The sequence below is a fragment of the Saccostrea cucullata genome, unplaced genomic scaffold (genome assembly GCF_032062105.1).
Source record: "Saccostrea cucullata isolate Sc308-1 unplaced genomic scaffold, CSIRO_AGI_Scuc_v1 ctg4123, whole genome shotgun sequence".
NCBI lineage: Eukaryota > Metazoa > Mollusca > Bivalvia > Ostreida > Ostreidae > Saccostrea > Saccostrea cuccullata.
In genome coordinates, this window is record NW_026941637.1 from 77,996 (window position 1) to 99,297 (window position 21,302).

General features: G+C 31.9%; 1 protein-coding gene across 1 annotated transcript; it reads left to right on the plus strand.

The window, feature by feature from the left end:
* Window positions 1-2,739: 2,739 nt before the first annotated feature.
* On the plus strand, window positions 2,740-18,943 carry LOC134258189 (uncharacterized). The gene is made up of 8 exons (XM_062740731.1): window positions 2,740-2,760; window positions 9,407-9,599; window positions 15,220-15,421; window positions 15,595-15,702; window positions 16,026-16,290; window positions 16,588-16,685; window positions 16,789-16,875; window positions 17,536-18,943. The coding sequence occupies exons 2-8, from the start codon at window positions 9,480-9,482 to the stop codon at window positions 17,574-17,576; spliced, it is 921 nt and encodes a 306-aa protein (XP_062596715.1). The 5' UTR covers window positions 2,740-2,760; window positions 9,407-9,479; the 3' UTR covers window positions 17,577-18,943.
* Window positions 18,944-21,302: the final 2,359 nt, after the last annotated feature.

Below are 21,302 nucleotides of genomic sequence, written 5' to 3' on the forward strand. Positions count from 1 at the left end.
TTTTATTATCATCATTATTATTGCATGCTTCTCTTTCACTTCATTAATATGACTGGTGTGTAAATTATACAGAGGTGTCCCGTAGGCATATTTCATGAAGAGTCTTACATGTAGCTTTGTACGAAATTATGCTTACATGCAAGCCTCATCGGAGTATTTTTTAAAAAATGTATATATTTGCATGTGCATATCATTCACCAAGTTTTCAACAGGAGTACGGCGTCAACTTGCAATTGGTTATTTCTTTTAAATATGTGACATATTTCAAAAGATACTGTCATGGTTATACATCGTAATGTAGTTGAAGATACACGTGTCGTCCGAAAGACATGTAACTTTGACCTCAAAGTGCTTGGGGAAGGAAGGGTTTCACTTTTTTATTCAGATTCCACTTATGACCTTCTGATCACTACCGACAGGCTACCGTGAAGGTCGCCAGGAAGGGAAACTTTTTAAAACCGATTTGCATAATACTTTGACAGATCGTAATAAATTGTTTCAGAAACGTTAAACCTAGAAAGCAGGAAAAATCGAACTGTCCAGCATAAATGTTACAAGGATTTCCAATGTAATTTTATATCAGCTTTCTGCAGACTCTTCCAATATCAAGATAACCTTGTTTGTGAATAAAACCTTTGTTTGGATTTTTTTTATAATTATTGAAAACATCCGTTGTTTTATGGCAAATATGACAAATAATGAAAACAAGAGGCCCACGGGCCTTATAGGTCACCTGAGTATTGTGTAACAACTTTCAAACAATTAAATTTGGTTTGTGTTTAAACCGGAGGCCATGAAATTCACAATTTACAATTTTGAAAGAGGCACCATTGCTTATCATAATTATTAACTTAGCATGCTTACTCTATTTACTTAATACCCAGAGATAGATCAGAGTAACAAAGAGAAAATGCACTTCCACTTTATAACCAGTTGTGCACCTCACCCCAAAGGAACCACTGACGCTGGGACCACACATTTCAAAATTTTGGAAATTTTATCATAAAATGGTTGATTAATACCAAAAAGCAGATTTCAAAGATTTAATTCATTTTCAGGCTATGAACCCCCCCCCCCCCTTTGACCCTGGGGGCGTTAAAAACCACTTTGCTAGATGCACCTTTCTTCATCATAAATATATATATATACTTGGATAATTGGCTTAAAACCCAGAAGCAAAGAAAAATTGGAATCATCACCAGGTAGTGTAGATTCAATTTTGTTAGAATCACGACCCCCAGCGGTAGGGTGGGGCCAAATTTAATGGCCGATAAAAGTTTTACAGAGGAAACTCTAGGGCAACCTTTTAAAATCTTCTTTTCAAATACTTTAAAGCCATGCTTAGTGCTATTTATAGGGAAACGTCCTCAGGTATTGTAGATTTAAGTTTGTTCAAATCATGACCCCCTGGGGGGTTAAAATTCAGCCCCCCCCCCTCAGTAAACTTTCAGTTCTGATCTGATGTGTGTTTTTTCCTAGCTAATTGCTCAGGTGAGCAATGTGCCCTGGGCCTCTTGTTTAATGTTTGTAATCCTCATGACTTTGCAAGAACTATAGATAGTTAACACTTTACTTTTTTGACAAAAACTGTTCAGTTTGTGGTCAATATTTTTTTGTGTTGAAGAATTTGTTTACAGGTGTCCAAACACAAATATAAATACTAAGTTTCTTTCGTTCTTTGTTTTACACGTACATTTAATTTACATACAAAAACAAAATTTGTTTAACTGTTTTCTCATTTCTTAACATATGAAAAATTGACAATCAAATGCATCACATTACCTAGGAAATGCTAAAATTTCACAGTTAATCGTGTTTTACATATAGAGCACACTCGTTATCACCAGGGTCGTGATAAGTTAGTCTTTTGTTTACTCTCTAAGATAGTGAGTAGTGGAGAGAAGATCCTATAGATTATTAGAAACCTATTGACATTACATTACATTACATGTACAGGTGTAACATGTATGCTTAGAATTTTAATTTACTTATCTTATTTAGTAAATATATCCAATACCTAGACAAAAAAAACACCAGTTTTAAGGCAGTGGTTGTATGGGCAGTGGATTCACTTGTCTTTTTAGTGACTTTTACAAATTATCACTGCTAGTGTTAGGCAAAAAAAATTAAAAACAGAAATACAATTGGCATTCACTTTTCGAGAAATATTTCCAATGAAAACAATACCCTATCCACTGAGCCCATGTACAATGTAGAAATACTTTTATAAAAAATGTGTGTGTGAAGAAGTTATGGTCGGAAACCGTCACACATTTTCTCATATTTTAGCAGAGTTTAAATCAGTCATCAAAGAGCAGTACACCTGACATTTCAAACATATGATGTTTTTTTTTAAAAATATAATTATAGATTTTTTTTTCCTTTTCAAAAAGAGTCCATTGACAAGGACAACGCTGTTCATACTTACCAAGTAAATAGAACCACAATTAAAATTTACATTATTTATTGCCGATAACTAATATATTTAATACATCATTGGTTTATCCTTTAACTACTGAAGTAGTTACATTGTAAATAATTAAGTTATGTTCTTTAGTTTATTTCCACATTTATGTAATCCCAAGGACAATATTAATTTTAACAATTACAAATTATACATGTACATATATTATTCTTTTTGTTATTTGTAATAGAATATGTTGTAGAACACGTGCTCTTAACTCCCACGGACATGAAACCCTTGAATTCTGATAGTTTTAGTTTCACTTTCAGTTAATGTCGTAAACATGGTACAGACGGGTAGGTATTTACTTTGTCTCCTAATCAACATTTTATAAATATTAATTTCGATTAGTATTAGATGTAAAATAATTGTCATGATAGATGATAATTATATTATTCCTGTTTTTCTTGTTTTTTTATACCTTTTGCAACTTGTTTTAGTGTTTTAAAGAATATACTCTATATTTCATATTTTAAATGCAGTTAAAAAAAATAGATCAGATAGCATATTACAAATATGAAAAGGCTTTCAGACTTGATTGTAAAGAGAACCGAATAAACTAATTGACCCTTAATTAGGAAAAAAAAACAAAGTATGGCATTATAATTATGTAACTTTATGACTTGAAAATACTGTGGTGCTCTCTAAGGGTAGGGCTTTTTTATTGGGATCTAATTTTCTAAAGTTTTATCAGGATGATGATTTCATTTCTTTACACTTCTCAGGATGTGTTTTAAATCTAGAATAACCAGACTGACTTTCCAGCTAATAAATAAACATAATTCCAGTTTACAGGTTTATTGTTCATAAGATACACAAGACATGTCAACATAACGAACGAAGATAAACTTTGCTATAAAACAATATAACCTAGGCTTTGTTCAATATAATTTCTTACTATATAGATTGGGATTTTACTTATCTGGAGTATGATTATCCTGGGAATAACCCTTGATATATTTATGAATAAATGAAATTATACTCCTATGCCTTAAGAATTATGTAGAGTCTCTTAAAAAAACAAGAGATTTCAATAGTTATCCACGAAGTCCATAAATCAGAGAAATAATCTTTAAATCAAATACAGCAAAACTCGTTTTGTACGAACACGGTTATAGCGAATTTACGGTTATAACGAAGTTATTTTGGATCCCCAGCTATGTAAATTTAACGTATTCCTTATATGGATATAACGAATTACGGATATAGTGAAGCAAATTCATAGGTCCCCTTGACTTCGTTATAACCGAGTTTTACTGTAGAAAATCATTGTAAGTTGACTATTATGAAAATAAATTGTTCCTAGTTCTATTTCCACTTGTTTTCAGATGGAGATTAATTAAGGGATTTACCCATTAATTAAATAAGCAAATTCCTAGACCCATTTCTATAAAAACTGATAATTTCGTTAATTTGTACTTATTAGGTAATTAATTAAGGGATTAACCCGTAAATTAAATTACCGTATACCTAAAGATAGAAAGAATAACCCTCTATTTCCTAAAACTTACTTCATTAAATTTCTATACGTCTAGCCAGCTCCGCAGCACAGTTAAGGTTACAAAAAGGAGGCGGAGCCTAATTTGTACGGGAAAACTTGACTATGACATCATACATAATATACGTCATACAAAAAGGAGGCGGAGCCTAATTTGTACGGGAAAACTTGACTATGACATCATACATAATATACGTCATACAACATTTCTTTAAAATACCACAAAATGAGTTTATCTGCTAATTTAAACCCATTCCCCGCAGTAACGCATTTTATCGCATATACCGTTTCCTATTTCTAAAGCAAAATCACGCATTTACCTTTTCCCCGCAACCACGCATTTTCACGCACTATAAAAAGTTCATTTAATCTTCAATTTATTGCCAAATTCCAACTATTTTATACTTGCTTAATTTTCATAAAATAAGAAAAGTTATATTCTAAATAAAATATTACGTCATAATATTATTTACGCTAAACTTTAGAGAAACTTGTACCCCGCTGTAAAGTGCTTGCGGGGAAATGGAAACGTAATATATCTATGACGCGAGGATTCGGTGTATGTTGCTAAACAATTCAATAAGTTGTAAAGAGTTAACTAGTAAAAAATCATTAAACTACATAAAAACTTACTACAGCGTGTTGTTTTGTCGTTCGTTAAATCCCACATAACAAGTTATTTAAACAAGTCACTGATCGCAATACACTTGTCAATATGACGTCATTTCTTACAATGTGACGTAGTTTGTATGCAGTGAGAGACAGATCAAGTAATATTTTCTCAACAAAATTGTATTCTCTAATTTTACAGATATTCTATGGGCCATTAACATGAATTTAATATCTTCTTCACTATTTTATTAATATATTATATGTACATTACATGTACGTATTCAATTCACACTGCCGTATATTTGTATGCAAGTACATCAGAGGGTAATGTGGGGGGTCTTAATAAATCGATCTAGTGCAAGGGCATACACTCTATGAATCAAAGTAAGCTTTTACATTTCATTTATAAAACTATTAAGGTATCTGAAAAGTGCTGCGATCCTGAAGAAATCTTAAAAACAATCTAATTATATCAATATTTCATGCCGCTGACCAGCAAAAAATATATCATTCGGTCATACATGTATAATTTTAACAATGAAATTGCAGAAGTTAGACAGGATCGCTACACTTTTTAGAAACTACAATGCGGGTTGAAGTATATATATATATATACTAACTTTGAAATTTAACTTGGTTATGCCCTTGCACTATTGATGTTTATATGTAACATCAATACTTCAAGTCAATGTGCTAAAATAGCGTGACTGCCGAATCACGTGACTAGTCTAAATATAAAATATAATCGTCCTCGACATGTAGTTATTAATGATAATTACAATTATCCGATATGAATAATGTACTTAAAATAATCGCCATCCCGACTACGAATACATTTTTAAATACAAAACTTAGTCGATATTTTTATTGTGCACCTAAACTGTTCTGCGTCAAAACAAAGTCTGGAAAGTACATTTACCGGAGAAAATATACCGGCCGTATTTATACACAAACTCATCCACCGGAGAAACACACATGCAAGATTGGACACCACCGGAGATACTGCCGGAGCTTATAAATAAAATAATAAATACAACTTTAATTACAAACAAAATAACATCAGGATTATCATTCTACTACAAAGAATCTTCGTCACTCAAATAGATATCAAAACCCGGAAGAAAATCACAATATACTTTCAAATAGACCGCCAGACGAAAATAGACTGTGACTTGGGATCAAATGCATAAATTACTACTCTAGAGCCATACATCAGTTCCGGTAAAATGGCAGCATACATGTGACGAAGGTAAATAGAACTTTTAAACTCTGTTATTTACATTACATATTCAATGATATTAAATTATATCCCTGCAACACTGGTTTAACAATAACTTATACAAAATAAATAAGCTATAAACAACAATGCATTACGTCATGAACATTTCATTTACACCTTGTTTAAACAAATCACAGAGGACATGTTAACTTAGGGGTCGTATAACAACACTTAATACTACGAAATCAGATCATCTCAAACTTTGATAATAATGACTACAATTATAAGTATTTATATAACACTGGCATGACAATTATACCTATTATGACTCCACAATACTTTGAAAATTTGAAGGAGAGGGGTTTCGCCTCTTATTCCCCCTTTAAATATTTGGTGATTATTTTTTCGATCTCTTTTTATATAAAACTGGTTTTAAAATCCTTTACTAACTATGGAAATGTTTTTATTTATATTATGTTTCATTGTTGAATCAAATGAAAGAATATTATAATCGCCCTGATGGTTATATTCTTTTTTTCCTTTTATATTATAATGCAATACAGGGTGCTAACGAACACCTTATTCAGAATTGTTCTTCTTTTTTAAACCATAATGTGTAATAGGATAATTTTCTTTTCAAAATTCTTAGCTAAATGTCAAAAGCCTCTAAAGCTTCTATTTTTCTTACGTTATAATAGGAAACACAATGTCTCTGTTTCTGTCTAAAAAGTCTTTGAAAATTACTTTTTGATTTTGATTTAAAAGTATGATATTTTCTAAATTAATTCTAAATAAGTAAAGCATATATGAAAATGAAAACACAAACTCAAAACAAAACATCCTGATGTTATTACTTCCTTTTTCGGAGAACGCGACTATTTTTGACAGAGGTTATGTTTTATTAGTTTTTGGAAATGATGATTGCTCTATTCGTCGAAAACAGATATGGATCATAATTAAATATTTACATGCAACTTCTCATATTACCATCCTGTCACGACAGCCGTCGTGCTCTGTTCAGTCAGACACAACAAGATTTTTTTCTATTTACAAATTTTTATCGATAAATAAAATCAATAAAAAAAACAATATTTACAACATATTTTACAAAAAATTATCTACAATAAATATCATATAAAGTCTTTATATGTCCATATCCTCATTCCAGTGTACCACGCGACCGCGTCCTGATACTCCCCGTTTTACGACGGACTCCCACCAACTGGCTCCCAGTGGGTTTTCGGTCCAGGTAACGCTGGTTCCACGTGTTCATACAAAATGGCCCTTATAGATAGAATATAGCTGGAATATCTCTGGAATATCTCTGGAACCTTTAACGTAGGTCGCGGGTTTGCTGACGTCATTAAAACTTGGTACGCAATTTATATGATTTGGGCGACTTTCTTGTGCACATCTGATTATGACGTCACGGTGAGAAAGGGAAAATTTCAGTACATTATCTATATAGCTGAAACTTTTGTTGAAATTGGTATCTTAGTGTAACATATTCATAGCAGGGGCGTAGCAACAAGGGGGGGCAGGGGGGGGCCTGCCCCCCACCCCCAATTTTTTCCCAACCTTATCTATACGATAGCAAATGTTAATTGAAAACCTGGTTGCCCCCCCCCCCCCCAGTTTTAATGATGTACCGAAAATGAAGCAATAGAATTGGTACTGAAAGTAGTTGACACTGAAAAAAAGTTAGCCTATACCCCCCCTTTTTTTTTTGCTTTTCAACTTTTTCAGGTAAGTAAAAAAAAATTCTCCGACTGCCCCCCCCCCCACTTTCAAAAACGATGCTACGCCACTGCATAGAACATGCTGAAGTTATAAAAATAATGAAGGCTTCTTTTGATTCGAATGACCATCACTGAAAGTGTTAGAAGCGATTCATTATGTGTCATCAATCGCAACTTCTCGGGTCTATTCTTAGAGCACATGTACTTGTTTCGGAAATAAATTTTAACCCTTGTATCATGTATGATTTATAAATATTAAATACATGTATTAAATGAGTATAATTATAAAACAGGCTATCTAACTCCGAATTACACTCGATACCCCCTCCTCAGAAACGCATTCATTTTAGTGAACACTTACAGTGGAAATGCACTAACAAATTGTTTATTAGCATTGTCTTCTACCATAATTTATCTACACAACCATATATGGCATGCATATCTTTGTTTTCATTTATCTCCGTAAACAGCGTCAAAACTTTGCTCACCGATGGAAAGTCGAACTCAATTATTAAACGGTATGTGCTTATCTCAGACAAATCTTTATAAAGGTTGATCACAAATTAAAAACTGCTAAGGCACTACCAGGGTAATCTTAATGAAACATAAACTAAATTATTTATATTATATATACATTTTTTGAGCGGCATTGACCTCTTCTAAATAACCACAGGCACGTAAGATATGACCCCCTTCCTCCTTTCCATTTTTTTACTTCCTAACGCCAGGGATGAGTAAACATGTATTTAAAAACAGCGTAAAGAGATAAAAGGGTAACATTATAAATAACATGCAATACGTATTAAAAATCCAAAATAGGGAAACCTCCAGAATAACAGAATTGGAGGGGGGGGGGGGGGTCGATACTCCAATTGCCTGTGTAAGTAACGACACGCGTTGTTGTTGTTGTTAGTTAGCCTACATGTAGATATTTTATTCGCTGCGTTGCTTTCCATGTTCATTCAGTAGAATTAATGTTATATGTATACATTGAAAGTCTAAAAACAAAATAAAATCTGCCTGTTGATTTTGCCAAATAAAATTAATGTTTAAATTACCGTCCCATTTACCCCTCTAAAATTCCTTTTAAGTAAGCATTTTTCTATCCTTATACGTATATCAAGCATAAAATAAAATCAAATTAAGATTTATTTTAGCTATTCGCTGCTTCTTTGTAAACAAAAACATTTTCAATATAAACACTGAATGCAGCATTACTCATACTCAGGGGGGGGGGGGGGATTGATTCAGAAGAAGTTATTGTTGATTTGATAGCCTTGCTGAATTTTCTAACGAAAAAGGATATATACAAAGCGTAAAAAAACATATTTCGGGGTTGAGGGATGGGGATGTTAGTAGTCCTTGACTTATAAATTATCTTCAAACTAAGATAGAAATGCGTTTTCTTTATTGTGTTTTTTTTTCTTTGGGAATCAAAGTAGGCATCATGGCTGGCAGCAGTTACAGGAAAAAACGGGACACAAACCTTTTTGTACTTTTAGTGCTTATAAAAACTGTAGGTCGGGTAAATATCTTAAATCGTGCAAACATTAAAAGCTACGTATCTATATTTAGGTACTTTTAGCTTTTAACATATGTATAACACAAAGGGTAAAACCTTTGAACAAGAAACTGTAGACTACCGAACTTTAGTAATTTTCCTTGAAATATATCAGTGGGAAACTGACGCTATAGGGAATGGCTATCCGATAAAAATTTTGAAGCAAAGACAGTTTATTGCTTCTGCTTTGAATAACTCGATCCAAATAATGTACACAAGAGAGAAAAAAAAAGTTCTATCATCCGGCATAGAAAAAGTCATATATCGTTTTTCATAATATATTTATTCTATTTGCTATATTTATTTATTTTAGATTTGAGAGCCTGGAAGACCACTGACAACAGCGAACTAGGAAACTCCCAAAAGAGGCTAGAAACATCTCATACATGATTAAGATGTCAGGTGGTTGTGATTACGTTGCGGCCACAACATTTTTACTTTTATTGATTATGCAAATAAGCCAATCGGAATCAAAGAACTTAGGGATCAAGAAGCGATTTACACAGGTATATTTTTTCCCATAATTTGCGCTTAAAATTCTGAATTAGCTTACGGGGTGCTGTGTTTAGTGAGTCTGCTCTAGATTCACGAAGAACGTCGCGAATTAGAATTCTACTGTGGGATGCGGAGAGCGGTCCTTCGGATGGAGCAGTGTAAATCAAGGTCCTGTGTAGCAGAAGGTGATAAAAAACTGCATTGCTCAATGGACTTGAATACCGAGTTGACAAAATCTGTAAGTCCTAACCAGCAAATAGTAGGATCTCCATATGAATGAAAAATTCTGGATAAGGACGTGAAACAAAATACAATCAATCAGTCAATTCTGAAACTTACTGTACATCATGACGATTAATTCAATTGACATAGCAAAATAACTAGCTAGTATATAACCATTGACCCTTCCTCCATCCAGGGAGATAAGGGCACTTTGTCTGAAAAGCAGAAAGAGAGTTAGATAAAAGAAAGGAGTTATTCTCACTGGAGTTAATTTATTATGACTTCTTTGCACTATTAACCCGCTTTAATTGAAAGTAAAAAAGAGAAAGTTTTGTATGTCTGCTTGATTGACCGTCTGTTTAACATGTTAATTTTCTGTGCGTTCTGTGAGTTTTTGCAAAAAGAAAAATCATCTGACAATTACATTTATCCCGCTTCAGACTAATCGATTACTGCTTTGATAAAAGTTAATCACATGACTCCCTGAAATTTTCCGTATTACGTCTCCTTCGAGGAGTAATATGAAAATCGGACACACGATTCCGTTCGAAGCGTTGTTATTGTAAATACAAATGGAGGCAAAGAAACGCTTTATGTATACAGTAAACCTCGGTTAGTACGAACACGGATATTGCGAATTCATGGTTATAGCGAAGTTATCTTGGATTCCCAGCCATATAAATCTTAAAAAATTTCTAATACGGATATAACGAATTACGGATAAAACGAAGTAATTTCTTAGGTCCCAGTGACTTCGTTATAACCGAGTTTTACTGTAGGTAGTTAAGTTAAATTTCTTGTTACCGTAAGGATATTTTATGTGGATTGTTACTGGATTAAATTTAATATTTTCAAAATATACACAAACATTTTTTTTTTATTTTGAAAAAAGTTTTCGGCTTCGCCTCGCCCAATACAGATTTCCATTTCACACCCTGTATGAATCCGTTTTAGGTCACTAGCTGGAATTGTAATTGTAACCAAGCGGATATGGAAAACGCAGGTTCATGTTATAAATTTATTAGGAAAAGAAATAACAAGGGCAGATCTACAAATACAAAAACATATCTACAAAATCATAATACACATAGACACTGAGACAAAATTCTTTTATTTCCTATTCACTTCCAAAAAATAAGAATATTTTAGTTTACTAAGCCCAAAACGTCATTTTCATAATCTTAAAAACCTTTCTTTCAAAAATATGTAAAAATACTTGAGCTTATCATCTGAACTTAATTAATAAATAAATTTTTACACATGAATCTAAAGAATCGGAGTCTTGTTTGTTGGGTATGTCAGGGAGTGAAAAGATAGTTGGAAACCTGGAAAAAATTGTATGAAGGATCACCTAACTTACAAAGGGATATAACACAGAAAAGGAATAGAAACATTCTTTTTTATTTCATTCCAAAAAACTAAAACAAAAATATTGACCTTTTTTCTTCCTTTCATCAATTGCCAAGCGTAATGGTGACTCAATCGGTCAAAATCATCTGGGTGGGTGTTTGTTTGTTCAATGAATCAATTGACCTTTGTCGCCATAAAGTGGCAACAACCATTCCTTAGTCAAGCAATTGCTACTTTAAAGACGTACAACACACTATGGGAGATAACTCTTGCGATTTCAATTGAACGTTTGACGTGACATCAAATTTAACGTCAAAAATAGAGCGTCAAAATGACGAGTAAAACGATCCCGATGTATATCAATCATAAACGAAAAATGGGATATTGGGCTTGGCTTTGATTATGCGTACCAATACTCAATCAATAAGTTTTTTTTTTTAATTAACCCGATTAAACTCCGTAAAAAGCCAGACGTAAAATACCATCCCTTAATGTTTATTTCATTTCATTTCATATACAATAAATTGTATTCTTGATTAAAGCGCAGCATTTTTTTTATTCTGAAAATTTTATTTTACATAGCCGAAAATATTATTATGTACAGTATTGGCTATATAACATTCCGATTAATGGTATTCATTACAATTTGTGCATTTATGATATAAATATTGTTTTTCTTCTTTTATGAAATAAAACAACAAACTTTTTACAATGTAAATTCGATGTTGTTCTCAGATTCTTACTGATCAAAGAGGAACAACTCTGAAAATGTAGGAGATGTTTATTTTCCTCCCTTTATTCACGGTTTTCCACAGAATCAGACATTTACAGCAAGACCTGATAAATCCGAGAATTGAATAGTATAGACTTCATATACACAATGTTAGTATAGAAAAAAATTGTTCAGACGTCGTGCATAGAAATGGGGGTTGAAATTGCGTAACTTGTAACACCGTAAACGACAGGCGTTGGTATTTTTGGTCATTTTTTCGTTTTGGCTACATGTTTTTTTCTGGCAATGTGTACCATGCTTCTATAACTTCCTGTGATAATGTCACACAACATTAATTAATAAATTGATAATTTACGGACTATTGCGACTGTTCGTATAATAGGAAACGTTCTGTAACATGCCGTAATTTTGACAAGTTACAAGAAAAGATGGAATGTTTGATAATTTTTTTTACTATATAACAGGTTCTTTTCGTAAAACTAAGTTGATAAATGAAATGTGCTATTCAAGAAGTAGTCAAATGTTTCTTTAAAAAATTATAAGCAAGCAGTAGGAAAGATTAGTAGAGGATTTTGATGTCAAGTCGGTTTTGTTACTACGACAAAAATGTGTGTATTAATGTATTTAACTGGGCGTATAACACCAATGTGAGCTGTATTTTCTATTTACTGGGAAAACTTTATTAACAGATAAATATTATTTTTAAAATGTGCAAATAAATAAATTTTGTATTCAAAGAAACATTAAAAAGTAAGACATTTTTAAGAAAACGGGAGCAAAAATTGAATGTCTAGTCTGATTTGTTACGCCTTGAATTTTTGACGTTTTTACGCTTAAACCACATATGCAACAACGTCAAAAAGGTAAATTTTGACGTTACAAAATCAGCCCCAATTTTGTGCGCGACGTCTTACTAGTACTGAAATCATCTGCATTTATGAATATCCTCTTGCAGCAAATCGTTTGACTTTCTCTGTCAACAATGTCGGTTCGCATTTCCTCGAATCAAATCAAAACGTATCCTATAAGATTTTAAAAATATCAATGTGCGATTTGATATAAACTGAAATATATGAAGAGTTTAATGTTTGATATATATTTTGAAGTTAATGTGGACGAATACGGATTTTTCATTCTAACTTTAGAAGCAACGAAATTGAAAGAATGCGTACAATATCATGAAGGGCGTACATCTATGCAAATGTCGATGTATCCCCACGGCCACATACTGTCTCGTTTGAAATAATGACATGAGAGAAACTACAATAATTTCCATTTATATCACAGAGAGTTGAATATACACCATTCTTAATAAATAAAATTAAAGAAATAAAATTAAAAATCAGCATATTCAAGTTCAACATAACTTGAATTCGTATCCAGGTTTCATGTGATATGGATTGCATAACGCATACATGGACTAAACAATGAACTCTTTCAGTAATTTTTTCCAGATACATATAAAAACAGTAGTCAAGATTTATTCTGCCTTCATGAATTTAAAAACTAATGTATACCTCCGGAATTCAAATGACAAAATACTAGTATATTTGCACTTTAAACGACGTTTCGTCAAACGCTGATGGTCTACGACGCAAAAAAGGGAGGGGTGGGGGTGTTAGGGGTATTCAAAAATTGCCTAAAAATCTACATTTAAATGCGCTTTACATATGAGAACTTTTAAATTTGTAAGTTAATATATTTTTAAAGCAAAAGCAATATTCCAATTAGATTTTTTTAAAACGTGTATTTGTAGATTAATAGCAAAGTGATCGACCCGCGTCTGAAAGACGCGTAGGAATGTGATTTATTGAGAAATGGGGAGGAGGTAATTTTCCGCTATTTAATCAAAACTGGTCTAACAAAAATTATACAAAAAATTATGAAGATTATTTTTACTACCAGCTACCTGAAGAAAGTTTTTTACTAAAATTGAACGACAGGTTTTTTTCACAAAATTTTTTTTTAATTTGAAAAATACACAATTTTCAAGGCTTAGATAATTCATAGTTTTTCAGTTCAAGGGCTTTAAAAATTGTTTTGATGATATGTATATAAAACAATTGACTACGTTTTTGTGTTAAATGGTTAAAGGAATAAGGCAATGAAATTTGACGTTTATATCTAACCTGGCTTTTTGAAAATCAAGGTCTAAGTGGTTCATTGATTAAAAATTTTCTCTCCTTGTAAACAACAAAAGGGGGGTAACTTTTGGAAGTTCCTGTCCAAAAACCACTCGAACAATTTTGTCCAAAATGTGCATACATGTAGTAGATATAGTCATATTCTAAATATACAAAAATAACGAAAACTAAAGGACAGGAATTTTTTTGGGTAGGTGTGTTGTACCTCCTTAAAGTGAAAGTTGCGAGTATTTCGGATGAGGCCCTAGGCCTGTACAACAGTGCAAGCGACCGTGGACATTTCCATTGAAGTTATTAGAAATGTTGGCGAGTGCTCCCAAACATTCACCCTGTTGAAAAAACCTGCGGTTCCACAACAAATCTTGGTACGAATTTCCTAGTAATGGTTTATGCTAAGAGTCCTTCACCAGAATTTGATGACGACTCTACAGAGTATAAGCGTGAAAGTATTTGAATGAGCTGGGATGTAAAACGACATTCAATCAATCATTTATTTGTAATTTGAAGGTCTACTTTAATCTACTTTTTCCTTTTCAAAAGGTTGATAATATGGATGTTTCATATTCAACTGATTTTTTCACATTTGTTTTTCATTTTGAAAAGAATGTTTTAAATAGATGTATTGATGGTGGTCCCTAGGTTTTCAAAAGATGACAGAGACAATTCGAACGTTAGATCGGTATGAAGAACCCACACATATATATGTAAAAGAAAATGTAAGCCTTTTGATAAAGTTGAGTACGCATTTTACCAATTCTCTAAAAAAATTACTTAGGAGCGTTTGGGGTTCTTGAATCTCTGGGATTTTATTGTAATCTTAAAGAAACCGGGAATGGCTATTGACCATCCCGGAGACATGGGTGCCTCGAGCTCAAAGTTTGTTTTTCGAAAAAAAAATCTTATATATATATTTTTCTTTTTTAAACGCTGTCAGTTCAATTTCAGAAACAGTATTTAATTAACTCTCCACTCGCAAACATTTCTCTAAAAAGATATAAGAAATTGATTTACTAACTGCGAATCCTATATGGACAAATGCATATAATTATATAGAAATGTAAAAAATATAGTCTATCTGCATATATTCATTAAGAGATTTATCATTCTATGAATGCTTGAAACATGTGATACTTTAATTTTAATTATGTGAAACATAATTTTAATTATGTTATTGACATACAGATTGATATATGCAGCGAGACGATGAAAACAGGAAAAGCAGTCAATTTTTGCCCAGAAGATGTAGAGTCTATGCGGCTAAGATCAAAGGAAAAAATGTGTGAAGATATGCATGATTCTTGTACCGAAGACCCGTTGGTGTATCATTGTGTGCGGTTTGGAAATAGACTCATCGAAGTGTGTGCTCCAAGGAATTTTATCACAGGTAAACACATACCGAAAACCATGTCGTATTTTTTTAATCAACGTAATTTTAAACATTTTATGTTTCTTTATTTGATATACCTAATGAACTGGTCATAAAATGAATTTTATCAGAGTATCTATGCATTTTAGGAAATCTTGGTTGGGACTTTTTATTATAATTTTTTTTTGTAGGAAACTGTTGTGTACAGTTCAACGAGGGAGTGGGTCGTATTGTAGAGGATTATAACGTACCTTGTTCAGAGTGTCCTTTTCATTACTATTCGAATGAATCATTAACATGTAAGTACGAAGTATGATTTATTTTCATTTTCAAAAAAATAAATAAATAAATAAATAAAATAAATTAAAAAAAATTAAGAGAGTAATATCAAATATCTAAATGATTAAGAATTTTCTGTCTTCAATGTCGATTTTAAGACACTTCTTTACATTGGGGATTCTTATTAACGAAAGAAAAGGGCGTTGAGTAAGCAGTAAATTATTTTATTTTAAAGATATATCACAGAGGAAAAAGAAAATTCAATAAAAACAGACTTCTTTGCTTAATTTTTATACCCCTATATAATGAAAACTACTAAATACATCTCGTGTGTTTTTTCCAGATCAAACCTGTTTTCAATCAATTAAATCAATGGCTATTCTCGAGAATTCTATCGAATCAACATTTGTGGTAACTTCCAAATCTTTAACAACTGCTGAACCCTCACCCAGATCTATGTCTTCATCTCCATCACGTAATAGAACAAAATGCAGGTCTGCATCAGGACGCCATAAACGCCAACCCAATAAAAATTGTAAAGTTTCAACAACTAATGCATATGCTATTCAATCGAATAAAACAACCAAAGCTAGCAATAACAATACAAGGTACGTTTGTTTTGTGAAATTAAGTTTAAGTTTCAAATAAATGAGAGAAGAGAACGAAACATTGTAGTACAAATAACTAATAAAACGAGAACGGCCATTACATTTTTGATATATATATTTTTTAAAATAACAGCATAATGTCCTTTTTTTGAAATAATATTCAACAGTTTTGCTAATGAAATTTTAGGGAGGGGGGGTAGTGATATAAAAAAACAATGTTTTTGTTTTTTAATATATAATATTTTAAAGATTTTACTTTAACTTGATTGAGGTTTTTGAAACGTTTCATTTATTTAGGCCTATGGGTGATGCAGATTTTACCATCATGATGGTTTTAGTTGTTGTGGCGGTGTTGATTATTATTGGAATCGGTACAGTGTTGCTAAATTTTAAAGGTATGGGCTACAAAAAAATTGATTTCAAATAATATCTGTGTATCTTAGGAGAGGAAATTAATAAGTTACAGAACTATAACTTTTTTTTTGATTTTATTTCTAGGTATTCCTAAACATAAATTGTTTTTGAAGAATTATAAAACAGATCAACCCAAGTCTGAAAGAAGCAGAGAGAGTCCCAGACGTAAAGGTAAGTCAGCATTTGGCAAAAGGAAAAGGTTTGTCTGCATTTATGTTCATAACATAAATCTGGCACCCATCAAAATAATATACAGGCGGCTCTTGTGGCCTTTATGACTAAAATCAAAGGAGAATCAATTGCATCACCAGGAAAGCTATCTTGCTTGCGATGCAAGAGGGTTTGTCAAATTTCCACATTGAAAGAGAGCTTTATCCCAAAAGTTTATTTGGGGGCTCTCTGAATGTCAAGGCCTTTTTGTTAACGACAACCTTAATGGACAGAACGTCATTGCCCTTAAGCTTCCAGAATCTAGAAACAAAAGACCGAATTCAAAACGCCCCGATTTCTTTTTTTTTGTTAAATAATATCCCATATACTCATCATGGTTAAAAAGTTTACTTAATTTGCATGAAATCGGGGAGATTCTTTAGAATCATTATTTAAAGCTAGCACACTATTAAATCACCAAAGTTCTGTATTCAATTTTCACTGCCCTTTTATTTTGATTCTAGAGGTCATTCTATATTGTTTATGTGTTTGGTATTTAAAAAAAAAGAATGTACACTTTATAAAATTAATATCAACATTTTTGCTAAAGTTTAAATAGATTTTGAAAATAAATAGCGTGTTACTTTTTCAACTGATGAAGCCATTTACATGTATTTACAGACAACTATTACATACCAGCAAGGAACGACGAACCAGAGTAAAGTCCAACTTAAAAAGTTCTGCAATTTAAAAATAATATGTAAAAATAATGTGGTGGATGTAGAATCTGGAATTGTTGATATCATGGGACGTCTTTTAACATCCAATGCTGCAAAAAGCCAAAAGCTTGGAACCCCAAGTTTTATTTTTAATTTCATTTTTACAACCCATAATGAAGCAATAATTATATTTATAAGGTTTTTTTTTACTTTAAAACATGTACATTATACATAAAAGTACAAGGGACAAATATTTTTTTATTAATATCTGTTTCTTATCAACACCTAATATAGACTTTGCTATCGACATTTAGTCTTAACAAGCGTGATTCCTATAGCATTGTTTTCTTACTCTTCGTGTTAACAAGGTATTATTATACAGTTATGGACTTCAGTGTAGGTCGATATTTGGTTATAAGGACTCCTGGCAATTGATATTGACCAAAGACACAGAGGTTGATAGCGACCGAGCCTGTGAGGTCCCTATGATTTTCTGTGTCTGAGGTCAATATGAATTGCCAGAGTCCTTATAACCACATATTGACCGTTCACTGAAGACCATAAAAGTTATATTATATAATCTCTCAAAGTTAATAAACTAACACAGCACTTACACGTACTAAACAGACTTGGCTTGGCTGTAATTACGTTACAGTGTTAAAAACACGCTTCTCATACTATGTCGCCACATTTAACGTAACTTCAGTGCAACCGAACCCTGTGTCGTGCGTTATCATTTTCCGCCCAGGCACTTTCGCATCGTTATCACAAAAGGAGGAATATCATGTGACGTCCCTTCAGCCGATGAAAATAACGAAAATAATCTTCTTATAAATATATACTTGTCAAAATTTCTAAGTCCCCACTTTTAGGTTTTCCAAAAGTTCAAAACCTTAATTTCAATGTATTAGTTACTTAGGATTTTGCCTTTAATTTGCAATACTCACCTGTCAATGCCAAAAAAAATTTAATCGAATGTGAAATAACTCGACCGTGACCGTTTTTGTTAAAAAGCATGAAGTTCGAGTTCCATATGTTTTTTTAGGGTGTATTCTTCATATTTATTACTTCCATGTGTTCTCCATCTTTAATTGATAACGAAAAACAGAAAAAAAGTTTGATTAAAATGCGGTGTTTGTCCACACATCAATGTAAAAGTAAAGTTGAAATGACCAAAGCTGGTCGTAGTTAACGAGAGTTCTGTTTCCTTTCACTGTATGACTTTATTTTACTTAAAACCTTTATAATTATCGCCCCAAAAACCTACAAAACATACCTGAATTCCTTCTAATCATTAGAAATCGCTAGTTTTCAACAAACACAACAAAATCATCCTAGAGTTTTACCCGGAAAAATAAATGGAACAGGAACCGGAATCGCCCTCCCCTCAATGTCAAACTGGAGGAGTGGGGTACACATGTAATAAGACATTATTAACTTTTGTTAGCATGGCACAGGCACTTTCGGCAAGCCCCCTTGTCATCCTAATCTCAGCCCTAATTAACATGCATGGAAGAAGATAAACCGGAGTTTGAGACAGCTTTTCCAGCAGCAGAATCTAGTGGAACTAGAGGACGACCTTGTCTCCTCTTAGATAAGCATTCAATAATTTTTTTTTCTTAAATAGTGTGAACTCTTTGAGGAACGGTTGTCTTGCTTTGAATTCGTTTGAATGGAGGATAATGCAGCATTTAATGTTGTGAATTTTTAATTCTAGGGTACCTTTACATTTCTGCATATTGTGTTAAAGTGCTTCAATAAAATAAATTAAGTGAGAAAAAATTGTATTGTTACTTTTTTATTCTGTAAACTTATTAAATTATACTGTTAAAATAATTCAATATTAAATCGGTGTAAAGCAATAACTTGCCCGGGGACTTAAAATTTTTGACTAGTATATGTAATTAATGCATATCACCTATTGCATATTCAAAGTTTATATCAATTTATCAACAACCTTCAATGATAAACGTGATGACTTCAGCTTTTCAACCGTCAGCTTCCGTACTTATGCATCGATATACCTTCATCACCTACATACAGAGTTTGTATAGCTTAGTTTATTCGATAAGCAAGCAAGAGAATTCTCTACCTATACACAATTTTTAAACAGAGGTAAATTATTTTAATATATATCAGGTGGACTTTAGAATATTGCATTATTACTCATAGGCTTGCCTAGTGTTGTATAGTGTTTTAAAGAGGCATCCAGTTGAAAATTTATAACAAATGTTTTTTTGTTCATGCTATTTATTTATTTTTTTCGTTTATTTGATTTAATGATGCGATGCACATTGCACTTTGCATATAAACAAATGTTGTTTTTGCATTACTAGACGATCTAGCTAGATATTGTTGTATAATTGTGAGAAATAAAAATTGTAGTTTCTAGGTTATAGTGAAAAGCAATAATTTTTAAACGATTCTCTTCTGTTCTTTGGCTGACACAGTACTCATCTACAAGTATATGGCAATTTTAAAAAAGAAATGAATCCCTTATCATCATTTTATTTTTATTGAGATGAATATTAACACTATCTTCACTACAACATCATGCATTTTATATCAGGAATTTGCATACAAAATTAGAACAAATATGATTGCACCCATGAGAAAAGGGTGCTTATGACATTTTTGATAAAACAGAGAAATTACGTCATAAAGATATGACGTTACAGACTGACGGTGAACTTCGACTCAGATTTTTTTTTTATTCACGTGTTTTGACGTTTGACGCATCCAGAGTTTTTATCGCTGTTTACAACGTGTAGAATTTATTTTTCCTTTGTAAATTAATTTAATTAATATTTGAATCTCCTAATCTACTAATTTTAATAGATATAAATAAAAAATTAGAACTGGTAATTTAACAAACATATATCTAATACCTATACATACATACGATGTAGTTTTCAGGTAGGCCTACATGGCATATATGTATAAAGAAGCTGTCGACAAGGTTTTTTTTCTGATAGGATAATAAACCTGTATACTTAAGATAAAAACATTTTATTTACATAATTTTGTATAATTATTTATACCAGATTTAGAATACATGTTAGACATGGTTTATTGTTAAAATAGTGCAAAGGAAAATTGTCTTCCTTTTTTTTTGAGATCTGCTCCACCACTCTCAACATACATCGCGATGGCGTCGATCACATGTAAACATTGATTCATTGGTGCATACTGCAAAAATTTTTGTAAATTGTTTGTATTAATGTTGAAACTTAACATACATCTTCCACGTTTTAACAAGTAAAGCAAAAATGTGTAGAACGACAGTCAAAATATTTGTATTTTCTATAAATAAAAAATAAGAGAGATAACTCTGATGTCAACAATCGATGTAACAGGGGTACCAGAGAGGGAAATTCACAATTCAGCTGCATGTTCGCATGAATTTGCTCTCGGATTATAAAAGAGACCTTATATAACCAAATAAAAACACTTTTAATTGTTAGCATAATTATGATTTTTTTTAATAAGAAATATTGTTGTACTTTGGCAACAAGGTCTTGTTGAAAATTAAAGAAAAAAAAAAAGAAAAAAAAACTATAAAAATGAAATTATTTTTTTCTTTCAAATCTCTTATCTATAGCTTTTTTGTGCATGAAATAATTCAATAATTTTTGTTATTATTATTGTTGTTAATTTTTATTATTATTTTTTTTAATTACCGTATCATTTATCATAATTAAATATGAAAGTTGTTTAGTCTTATTTTCT

Bases quoted from the DNA above. Each gene is read 5' to 3' on its own strand.
- LOC134258189 (XM_062740731.1), top strand. From the start codon at position 9,480: ATGATTAAGATGTCAGGTGGTTGTGATTACGTTGCGGCCACAACATTT. The intron at 15,703-16,025 runs GTAAGTACGAAG...TGTTTTTTCCAG, and splicing joins TTCGAATGAATCATTAACAT to ATCAAACCTGTTTTCAATCA. The intron at 16,291-16,587 runs GTACGTTTGTTT...TCATTTATTTAG, and splicing joins GCTAGCAATAACAATACAAG to GCCTATGGGTGATGCAGATT.